The sequence below is a fragment of the Elephas maximus genome, chromosome 3 (assembly GCF_024166365.1).
Source record: "Elephas maximus indicus isolate mEleMax1 chromosome 3, mEleMax1 primary haplotype, whole genome shotgun sequence".
Classification (NCBI taxonomy): domain Eukaryota; kingdom Metazoa; phylum Chordata; class Mammalia; order Proboscidea; family Elephantidae; genus Elephas; species Elephas maximus.
Window position 1 is genome coordinate 10040388 of NC_064821.1, and position 11498 is coordinate 10051885.

Below are 11498 nucleotides of genomic sequence, written 5' to 3' on the forward strand. Positions count from 1 at the left end.
GACAGACTTGCCAGCTCCAGGGCCCGGGCGTCTGGAAGACGGCGCAGTAGGAATCCTAGGCTCAGGACGGGCAATTAAACCTGAATGGGCCTTAATGGATAAGACAGGGAAATGGGCAGGTGCAGGCACAAGCGAGCTGGCCGGGAGCCGGGGAAAGGCCTGGGCCCTGCGCCCCAAGGACGACCCGTCCTCGGTTCCCCGGCGGAGACTGGGGGAGGGAAGGCAGGATGCGGTGGGGGCGCTAATGGACCCGGCCTTGGCGGAGGCACGTCCCGGGCAGGATCGAAGTCCTCCCATCCGCCCTGCGGCCGGAGGGACCAGACCATTAGTGGGACAAGCGTAGACGCCTGGAGCCGGGCCGGCCCGCAAGAGCCGGGTGACCTCAGGTTCTCCCCGCGACGGGGTGGAGGGGTACTTCTTGGGTTGGTGTTGTAGTTCTTGGCCCTTTAAGGAATGGCTGAGGGGTAAAGGGAAAGAAAGAAACAGCTCGAGGCGGAGGGGATAGGATGAGAGGGGCTCCGGGGATTTGGAAAATGGGTGAGGGTCCTTTAAGGGGTTGGCCCGGAGGGGTAGGTGGCCGCGTTCCATTCGGAAGGGGCGGGGCGCTCGCTAGACCACGCCCCTCGGCCAGGCATGGCGAGGTCGGGGGCGGGGCTGATCCTGCGGGGGCGTGGTTTATTCCAGAGTGGGCAGGGCAGGGGCGGGGCGGGGCCGGGCGCGCCGCCCTGGGCTGAGTCTCCCGGCGGCGGGCGAGGGCGGCGGGGACCGGGCGGCGGCGGTGGCGGCGGCTTCGGCGGGAGCAGCATGGATTGGGGCACTGAGCTGTGGGTGAGTCCCATCATCCTGGCCCTAAGTTCCCCCTTCCTAAGGCCCAGGCGCCCTCCTTTGCCCCGCTGGGCTTTGGCGAGAGTCTCCGAGCTGTCCCGTTCACCGACCCCTGGGTCCCCGCCCTCCGCGTTCTTTTGGAGTTTGGCTGCAGGACGCCCGGGGGCGAAGGGCGACCTTACAGGAACGATGTAGGGAAACTGAGGCACTGCGTTCCGAGTGAGACGGACAGAAGAAGTCTAGGGACCGGGCTGGGGCGACCGGGCGAGGTCACCTATTTTGGGCGTCCTGGCCCGGCCGGCGGCTTATCTTACGGCCCCTGGGTCCCTGCCCGCCGCCCGTCTGTCCGCCTGGGCTGGGGGAGGGGACCCTCTGGCCAACCTCTCCCCCACGTGGGACCCAGAAGTCCGGACTGCCCTCCTTGTCGCTTCTAGGGGCTTTGGGACGCCTTGAGGGGAGGGAGCTGCGAGGTTCGGCCCCAGCACCTGGCCTCTTCCAACCCCAGCCCTGGAAGCCCCAGAAATTTCCCCCTCTCCTAGTCCCAACCTCTAACCCCTCTCCTTTCTGGTTCGGGGGCATCCCTGGGCTCCTGGGTGCAGCGGAGTAGCTAGATTGCCCCCTTCAACTCTGGGATATCTTTAGGAGGTTCCTTGGAGTCAGTGGGGGAAACTGAGTCACCCATCGGGTCTCCGGGAAGCATGGCGACTCCGGGAACCTGGTGCCTGCTCCCCCGTCATTCTGGGGCCCCCCAAGTTGCAGGAACCCTGCCCCTCTGGCCCTGACTCACGCTGGGCCGGCCGGATTTTCCGGAATCTGGGGGGGATTAGGGGAGCCCGGGTTGGGGGAGGGGCCCTGCCCCATTCCACGCCCGCCTTGGCCGTTCGGAGACGGGTCCCTGTCGTCCTGCTGGAGCCCCGCCCCTGTTCCTTGGCCCTTCCCGGGAAGGGGAGGGGGTTCCCGCCGGTTTCCTGCTTCCCTCCCCCACCCCCGCGCCGGGGCGGGGCCGGGAAGCCACGCCTCCTCGGAGATCCCAGCCTTGGAATTCCCGGGGCCCCTAGTCTTCCTGCGGCTTTGGGGTTCTAAGGTCGTGACCCCTGCCCCTCCGCGACCCCCAGGATCAGTTTGAGGTGCTTGAGCGCCACACGCAGTGGGGGCTGGACCTGCTGGACAGATACGTGAAGTTCGTGAAAGAGCGGACCGAGGTGGAGCAGGCTTACGCGAAACAGCTCCGGTGAGACTCTAGGGTGGACCTGCCAGGGGGATAGCGGCATGGGCTGGAGTGCTGGGGGCTCAGCCGGCCTGCCTGTCTCCCCGCAGGAGCCTGGTGAAAAAATACCTGCCCAAGAGACCTGTCAAGGATGACCCCGAGTCCAAGTAAGGATGGGGAGAGGGGTTCAGGGCTTGACACTGGGGCGGGGTTGGTCCCACTTCCTCTCCCTCAGCTGGGCTACCCCAGGCAGGTCCCTCCACCTCTCCTTCCTGCCTCGAGCTAAGAGTTCTGGGTGCTGGCTCAGTATCACCTGAGTTGGACTCCTAAGCCCACTATTGTTAGCGGAGGGCTTTGAAAGTCGCTCAAAGTTTTCTGCCTGTTAAATGGAGAAGGAGCCCTGGTCATGCAATTGTTCAAGGCCAGGCTGTTAACCAAGAGGTTGATGGTTTCAACACAGCCAGCAGCTCTGTGGGACCTGGTGACCAGCTCCCCCAAAGACTGCAGCCTAGAAAACATGGTGGGGCAGCTCTACTCTTGTATGGGGTTGCTCTGAGTTGGAACCCAGTCGAAGGCACACAGCAACAATGTTAAATGAGGAGGGTCCAGCAGTGACTAAAGGAATGACTCTGGGCCAGTTTGTGCCTCTGTCTTCCTCATCCATGAAACGGTTAAGCTGCTGCCGATGCCACCTACCACGTAGCGCTCATGTTCAATCAATTAGGATGTTAAAACGATGCCCAGCACATAGTAAGCATGTGTTTGACTTTATTGTCGTTGTTAGTTGGTGCGGAGTTGATTCTGAGTCATGGTGACCCCGTGTGTACAGAATAAAACCGCTTCATAGGGTTTTCAACGCTGTGAACTTTCTGAAGGAGATCTCCAGGTCTGTCTTCCAAGGCTTTTCTGGGTGGGTTCAAACCACCAACCTTTCAGCTAGTAGTTGAGCACTTAACCGTTTGCGCCACCCAGGGTCTCCTTTGACTTCCTTGTTGTTGCTATGTGCCGTCAAGTCGATTCTGATTCATAGGGACCCCATGTGACAGAGTAGAACTGCCTCATAGGGTTTCCTAGACTCGATGGCAATGGGTCTGGTGTTTTGATTAGTCTCTAGGAGAGCAAATAATCACCAGGTCTTTTTCCTGCAGAGCCACAGGCTGGCTTTGAACCACCAGCTCCTCATGATTTTATTACAAGCCCCCACCCATTCCAAAACCCAAAAAGCTCTAGAGATGAAAAGTTTTTTGTAACTTGCTTGGCAGCAACCTCTGACCCCAGCTGATGTGATGTTAATTATAGTCTTGGTTTGATCCTTCTTAGTGTGTGGCTGTTAATACCTCTTACTGCAAAAAAATATTTATGGTGTTTGATTACGGGATCTGCCCCCTACCCCAGTGGGGGTGATGCATAATAGATGCTATCTGAACTGCATCCCTTTTCTAAAATCCAAAAACTCTTGAGTCCCAAAATGCATCTGACTCAAGGGTTGGGGGTAAGGGATCCTGGACTGCAATTATCATTGCCTCAGGGCTGAATGTCCTGGGGCTTACTCTTCCCCATCTGGAGGTGGGTCCTGGGGTGTCTGACTCTAAGGGGGCCTGACTGCTGGCCGCCGCCCCCCACTCCGCCCCAGGTTCAGCCAGCAGCAGTCCTTCATGCAAATTCTCCAGGAGGTGAACGATTTTGCCGGGCAGCGGGAGCTGGTGGCTGAGAACCTGAGTGTCCGCGTGTGCCTCGAGTTGGCCAAGTACTCTCAGGAGATGAAGCAGGAGAGGAAGATGGTGGGTGCACCCCTCCCTGGGTCTTCCCAAACGCCCCTGCTGGAACTCAACCAAAAGCCACTTGCCATCAAGTTGATTCTGACTCAGTGGAGACCCCATGTCTGTCAGAGTAGAACTGCGCTCCCCAGGGTTTTCAATGGCTAATTTTTCCGAAGTAGGTCACCAGGTCTTTCTTCCAAGGTGCCTCTGGGTGTGGGTTCGAACTGCCAACCTTTTGCTTAGTAGTCAAGTGCTTAACTATTTGCACTACTCAGGGACTGCTGGAACCCAGGTGAGTCTTGTCACCCCTCTCTTCACAGCACTTCCAGGAAGGTCGGCGGGCCCAGCAACAGCTGGAAAATGGCCTCAAACAGCTGGAAAATGTGAGTTTCAGGGGGTGGAGGGTGGCTTTGGCCCAGAGGAGCAGGACGAGGGTGTCTGATACACACAGCTGTCCCCTTTGTCTGGCTTGGACTTCCCCAGTGGGCTCCCAGCATGCTCACTGACCCTCATCCACTGGGCGACGTCCCACCAGTCCCTGAAACCTTGGCTGCCCACGCCCCTAGCTTGGGGGGTGGGGGCACCTTCATTCTGGATCTTTCCTCAACACAGAGCAAGCGTAAGTTTGAGCGGGACTGCCGGGAGGCTGAGAAGGCAGCCCAGACTGCGGAGCGGCTGGACCAGGATATCAATGCCACCAAGGCTGACGTGGAGAAGGTGTGCACGGACTCTGGGGCAGGCCTGGCGGGTGCGCTGGGTAAGGCCAGAGCCTGACAGAGACTCCTGCTCTGATCCTCCTCAGGCCAAGCAGCAAGCTCACCTCCGAAGTCACATGGCAGAAGAAAGCAAAAACGAATATGCAGCCCAGCTACAGCGCTTCAACCGAGACCAGGCCCACTTCTACTTTTCCCAGATGCCCCAGATATTTGATGTAAGTGCTCAAAGCCCCACCTTCCCAAAAAACTCCTCAATCGACCAACTCCTACCTTCTTGTCAAAACCCCAGCTGCATTCTCCTATCCCCTAGATTGAAAGGGAATCAGAAACTTAGACACAGTGAGCCCTGCCTTTTGCTCAGACGATTCTTTTCTGCCCAGAATGTCTTTCTACCTTTTGAAACTCCTACTCATCCCTCTAAGCTCCAGGTCTCAGGAAACCAGTTTTTGTCTAGTCGACTCTGACTCACGGCGATACCATGTGTGTCCGAGGAGAACTGTGCTCCGCAGGGTTTCGTATGGCTGAGTTTTGGGGAGTAGATCACCAGGCTGTTCTTCCAAGGCGCTGCTGGGTAGACTTGAATTGCCAAGTTTTCACTTAGTAGCTGAGCGCTTAACCATTTGCACCACCAGTCTCAAATTTTCCCTCTTCTGTTTTAGCCTCGTACTTCACTCCCTGCCCCAATCCTGAAGTTGGAAGCATCTGTGCTGGGTCTACTTTTTCTTCAAAGCTCTGGCTCCCTTGTCCCACTCCTCCTGCCCCTGCCTTGCCCCCTTTTTTTTCTGAGAAGCTTTTCTGACTTCCTAGGCAAGGGGGGTCCTCAGATTTCCTTCCCCCGAGATCCACTGGTCCCATGTGTCTCCCACCTTGACTACTTTGGGCTCCCTCCACTATGGATCTTCATACTTTGCCACTAGCCTGTCCGTCCGTCAGCACCAATGAGCCTGCAACAGCGTACCCACTTCATGGATGAGGAAAACAGCGGCACAAAACTTGCCCAAAGTCACTCCTTTAGTAGTTCCTGAGCCTCCCCCTTTAATAAAAAAAGGGAGGCAGAGAACTTGAGTGACTTCCCAGAGCCCCTACCCCTGCAGAAGCTACAAAACATGGATGAGCGTCGTGCGACCCGCCTGGGGGCTGGCTATGGGCTTCTGTCCGAGGCTGAGCTGCAGGTGGTGCCCATTATCGCCAAGTGCTTGGAGGGCATGAAGGTGGCCTCAGATGCTGTGGATGCCAAGAATGTGCGTGGGTGGTCCCGGTCAGGTGGGCGGGGGAGGGTCCCTGACGCTGGGCACCCAGTTTCACCCCTGGTTGCCCACCTGCTCCCCCAGGACTCCCAGGTCCTCATTGAGCTACACAAGTCGGGTTTTGCCCGCCCGGGTGATGTGGAATTTGAAGACTTTAGCCAGCCCATGAACCGTGCACCCTCTGACAGCAGCCTGGGCACCCCCTCCGACGGACGACCGGAGCTCCGTGGCCCCGGCCGTAGCCGCACCAAGCGCTGGCCCTTCAGCAAGAAAAACAAGGTGGGGGCTGGGGCCTTGGGGGGCTAGGAGTGGGGACCGCGGGGGCCCCCACTGAGTCTGCCCCAGCCGCCAGAACGCTGAGTCCTGGGCAGGAATTTTCCTCTTGGCTGCTGGCCCAGGCTGGAGGGAAGGAAGATGGGCGGGTTGGCCTGGGTGTCCCCTGAGGCTGAGGGGGGGGCAGATGGGGGGCCTGTGGCGTCTGTCTGCTGCTTCTTGGGATGCTGGAAGAAGAGCTGCTGGTGGAATTCAGGGCTGGGCTCAGGGCTGGAGACTGGCCCCAGGGCCTTCCCTAAGTCTCTTATGCTGCTGACGGGCTCCTGGGTCCCCAGCCTCAGACACTTTCTTCTTGGGATTTTTGGCTCTCATACCACGGCATATACCTGACACCCCTGGTCTATACCTTGGAAAAGCCCACATCCCCCCAGTTTATATTTTGGACCCCCTAGTTATTTATACTTTTGATCTCTCCTGACTTATACTTGGATACCCATCTCTGACTTACACATCCAACCGCCAAGCTTAACCATTGACCCCCCCCAGCCATAACCCCTCCAGTCATTGCGTTTGACCCCTCTCAGCCTGGTTGTGACTTCTATGGTCCCCACACCTGTCTGAGACCTTGGTCCCTGCCCCTGTCTCCCCCACCTTCTAGACTGTGAGCCCAGAGAGCTGAGTGGACAGAAATGGGGGCTGCCGTGTCCCCCAGGCCCCATCCTGGGTACTGGATGTGGGGCTCAAGGGATGTAGGAGAAATAGGAATGGGGGGGCTCCGGCCTTCTGGCTCACAGTCTAGTACCCCCACTCCATCCACCTCTAGGTTTTTGTGTTACTGTCGCATGCCTTTTCTGCTCTGTGTGTGGTCTTGCATCTTGAGTTGTGGATTTCTTACCGTTTTTTTTGTTTTGTTTTGTTTTGTTTTTTTCTTTCTCCATTTTGTGTTTTCTTTTTTTTTTTTTTTTATGTTTTGCATCTCTCCGTCCATCCTCCTCCTTCTCTACATTGCCCCCCACCCCTCCCACCGGCCCCATCCCTTTCTGGCTCTGCCGGTAGCCACGTCCCCCACTGCTCTCCCCTCTGGGGGGCCCCCTGCCCTCCACATTGCCTAATGGACCCCCGTCCCCCCGCTCCGGCCGTGACCCCTTGGCCATACTGAGCGAGATCAGTAAGTCGGTCAAACCGCGGCTAGCATCTTTCCGCAGCCTTCGAGGCAGCCGTGGGGTAAGTGAGGCCTCGGGGGAGGAAGGGGCGCTGGCCCACCCAGCGGCTGGGTGGCGGGACCCTGGACTCGCTTCCTGCCGCCAGCTGGGCTCCTTCCTCAGTTGCCTGGACCTGCTTTGCTCTGTGCATGGCCACGCCCCCAAGAAAGTTGGACTGGGAGGAAGGTAGACTTGGCGTGTAAAATTTATGAGTGCAGAGCTTGGAAGCTGGGACTCCATGATCCCAAACTCGGTCGTCTTCCTGCTTTGCAGACAGTGGTGACCGAGGATTTCAGCCACTTGCCCCCAGAGCAGCAGAGAAAGCGGCTTCAACAGCAGCTGGAAGAACGAAATCGTGAACTACAGAAGGAGGTCGATCAGAGGTAAGCGGGAGGAAGCAGACAAGGGAAAATGTAAAATAATCAATGAATTGAATTTCAGTCATACTCAAAGAACTTTCTTCCCCAACAAACTCCAGGCCCTGATGGTCTTACAGGTGATTCCTACCACACTTGTCAGAAATGGCTAATTCCCACCTTATGCAATTAATTCCAGCAAACCAAGAGTGAAAGCTGCCCAGCTTATTTAGGGGGCTGGGGGAACCTCCATTCCAAAATCAGCCAATAAGAATCTAAGAATATAAAATTATGGGCTCATTCTATTTCACTTATGATCTTAGAAGAGAACTCTGGTGGTGCAGATGGTTAAGTGCTCGGCTGCTAATTGAAAGGTTGCCAGTTTGAACCCACCCAGGTGCTCTGTAGGAGAAAACCCTTGGTGATCTGCTTCTATAAAGATTAGGGCCAACCCATAAAACAAAACGAGACTAAATGGGCACACCAGCCCAGGGGCAGGCATGAGAAGGCAGGAAGGGACAGGAAAGCTGGTAATGGGGAACCCAAGCTTAAGAAGGAGAGAGTGTTGACATATCGTGGGGTTGGCTACCAATGTCAGAAAACGAGATGCGTATTAATTGTTTAAGGAGAAACTAATTTGTTCTGTAAAACTTCATCTAAAATACAATTTAAAAAAAAAAGATTACAGCCAAGAAAACCCTATGGGGCAGATCTACTCAGGGGTCACTACGAGTCAAAATCAACTGGGCAGCACCTAGCAACAACATGATCTTAGATGCAAAATCTTAGCCAAGCAAATGGTGTATTAAAAAAAAATAATATATCGTGTCAGTTGGGTGTTATCCCAGTAATGGAAAGATGGTTCAATATCAAAAAATCTGTCTATCTAATTCACCACATTAATGGGCTAAAAGAAAAAAAAGAGCACCTGAATATCTCTTTAAATAACTAAAGCACTTAAAATATTAACAATAAAAAATCTGCCAGATATTTAAAAAAAGCCTTCACTCTCACTCTTTCCAAGCAAGATGATCCTCTTCCAGTCCTGTTACATAATAGGAATGACGTTTGCCACTTGTAAATAGGCAGCCAAATTCTATCTTGCTGTCTGCATATAACCTCTTGGAGAAAACAGCTTTTATTGGTGCAAAGTTCCATTCAGAACTATAAAGTTCTTGAGCAGTATCGTATAGGGGTTAAGGATATATGTTCTGGAATCAAGGCAAACCAGCCTTGAATTCCAACTCTGTCTCTGAGGCCTCAGGCAGTTTGTTTCGCCGTTTCCTCAGCTGTAATATGGATCCGGCATTAGACCTTGAAGGAAGTTGAGCCCAGGTCTGACATATCCCAAAGGTCTGTGCTTGTAGCCATGAAACCCAGTTGCTGCCAAATTGATTCTGACTCACGGTGACCTCATGTGTGTCAGAGGAGACCTGTGCTTGACAGGGTTTTCTATGGCTGGTTTTAGATTGCCAGCCATTTCTTCTAAGGTGCCTCTGGGTAAACTTGAACCCCTGACCTTTTGGTTAGCAGCTGAGCACGTTAACTGTTGGCACCAGACAAGGACTTCCTTGTATCCATTATTGCCTATATATAGAGAGAGAGAGACTCGAAGGAAGACAGGGACAGTGGGACTAGTAATAATAATACTAGCATTTATACAGTACTCCCTATATACCAGGCACTGGTCTAAGCCCTTTACACGGATTCACTAGAATTCCCAAACTTTTCTGAGATTCTGAGCAGAGCTGAGATCTTGTTTATAGGGCTACATTTCTGGTGCCTAGGCCAGTGCCTGATATGCAGTAGGTACTCAATATGTATGAGTGAGTGAACCATAGCTAAGACTTGCTGTATACCAATGGGGGCATCAGTGGTTCACTGGCAGAATTCTCACCTTCCATGTGGGAGACCCGGGTTCTAGTTCCGGCCAGTGCACCTCATGCACAACCACCTGGCTGTCAGTGGAGGCTTGCATGTTGGTAGGATGCTGAACAGGTGTCCGTGGAGCTTCCAGGCTAAGATGGACTAGGAAGAAAGGCCTGGCGATCGACTTCTGAAATTCAGCCAGCGAAAACCCTATTGATCACAACAGTCTGATCCTCAACTGATCATTGGGATGGCGCAGGACTCAGCAGTGTTTCGTTCCATTGTGCGTGGCGTTGCTGATGGCAACTAACAACAACGCTGTGTACCAGGCACTGTTCTAATCCTCACAACCAACGCCCCCATGAGGGGTGTGCGTGTGTGTTGTTTTGCTGTGTGCTGTACAACTCATAGCGACACTATGGGGCAGGTTACAACTGCCCATAGGGTTTTCTAGGCCGTAATTTTTATGGGAGCAGATCGCCATGTCTTTTTCTCCTTCAGAGTTGCTGGGTGAGTGTGAACCACCAACCTGTTGGTTAGCAGCTGAGTGCTTAACCCCTGTGCCACCAGGGCTCCTTGGTATCTGTGTATACACGTGTTGATATCATCCCCGATTCCAAGACAAGCTTCTTGAGGGAAGGGTTCAATAACTTCCCCCCAGCTCACACAGTTAGGAAAAGCCCAAGCTGGGATTTGAAAGAAGGCAGTCAAGTACCAGTATCTGGGCTCATAAACTATGTATCCTGCTACCTGCTTGATTGAAGCTAAGCCCCTATTTTTTGCCTATTTAATCACATGGGGCTCCTCTTTCTCATCTGCCTGTCCCTCTGGTCCTAGGGAAGCCCTGAAGAAAATGAAGGATGTGTATGAGAAGACACCCCAGATGGGGGACCCTGCCAGCCTGGAGCCCCAGATCACGGAAACCCTGAGCAACATTGAACGGCTGAAGTTGGAAGTGCAGAAGTATGAGGTAAGGGCAGGCCCAGTGGGGGCCCCTGGGGAGAGGCGGGGGCCAGCGGGCCAGGCTGAGTCACACTCCTGGGTGTAAGGGAGAACAGGGAGGGTGCTGTGGGGAGGTGGGGGGCGGGGCTCTCCAGCTGTTTCCTATCACTGCCTTGGGTGTGCATGCGTGACCTCAGCAAACCTCTGATCCCCAAGTGGGCCGACCCCAGAGTGTGCCCAGACCTGATCATGAGGTCCCTCCTCCCAGACTTGGCTGGCAGAAGCCGAGAGCCGTGTCCTGAGCAACCGGGGGGACAGCCTGAGTCGCCACACCCAGCCTCCTGACCCCCCAGCCAGCGCCCCACCGGAAGACAGCAATCACAACTCACAGGACAAGGAGGGGTGAGTCGGAGGCCAGCCATGGGCCTGGCCCTGGGACCCCAGAGGCCTGGCCTTACCTCCCTTGTTCTCCCAACCAGCTCCGAAGAGCGGCCCTCTGAGGAGGGTCAGGATACCCCCATTTACACGGAGTTCGATGAGGACTTTGAGGAGGAACCTGCCTGCCCCATAGGTCATTGTGTGGCCATTTATCACTTCGAAGGTGAGGATGGCTCTGGTGGGTTTTGGAAGCATGCTCCTTGCTGGGGGCCTATCTTTGGCTTGATTCTGGTCAAATTTGCCTAAAGCTGACCGGGGCCCACCCCCATGGCAGGGTCCAGTGAGGGCACGATCTCCATGGCAGAGGGAGAAGACCTCAGTCTCATGGAGGAGGACAAGGGCGATGGCTGGACCCGAGTCCGGCGGAAACAGGGTGGGGAGGGCTACGTGCCCACCTCCTACCTCCGCGTCACGCTCAACTGAGCCAGAGGCGGGAAGAGGGGGGCTGTTGGCTGCTGCTTCTGGGCCACGGGGGGCCCCAGGACCTACGCACTTTATTTCTGCCCCCGTGGCTTCGGCTGAGACCTGTGTAACCTGCTGCCCCCCACCCCCCACCCCAAATGGACCCCCTGTGCCTTTCACCACCGATGTACATACTCATGTGTCAAATCTTTTCTTCCTGCCGCTCGGCTAGGGCCATTTTGTTTTATATATAAAAACAAA

The 11498-nt window shown here is 55.2% G+C and overlaps 1 protein-coding gene across 2 annotated transcripts; it reads left to right on the plus strand.

Annotated features, from left to right (window-relative positions):
• The first annotated feature begins 734 nt into the window (after positions 1 to 734).
• TRIP10 (thyroid hormone receptor interactor 10) lies at positions 735 to 11368 on the plus strand. Of its 2 annotated transcripts, XM_049876608.1 has the most exons (15): positions 735 to 828; positions 1941 to 2056; positions 2143 to 2199; positions 3666 to 3813; positions 4113 to 4175; positions 4405 to 4509; positions 4595 to 4723; positions 5603 to 5749; positions 5840 to 6034; positions 7085 to 7252; positions 7504 to 7613; positions 10293 to 10425; positions 10666 to 10799; positions 10877 to 10998; positions 11110 to 11368. In XM_049876608.1, exons 1-15 carry the CDS (start codon positions 805 to 807, stop codon positions 11256 to 11258), a joined length of 1800 nt encoding a protein of 599 aa, XP_049732565.1. In that variant the 5' UTR covers positions 735 to 804; the 3' UTR covers positions 11259 to 11368. The 2 variants fall into 2 exon arrangements, with proteins under 2 accessions (XP_049732565.1, XP_049732566.1); XM_049876609.1 differs by lacking the exon at positions 7085 to 7252.
• Positions 11369 to 11498: the final 130 nt, after the last annotated feature.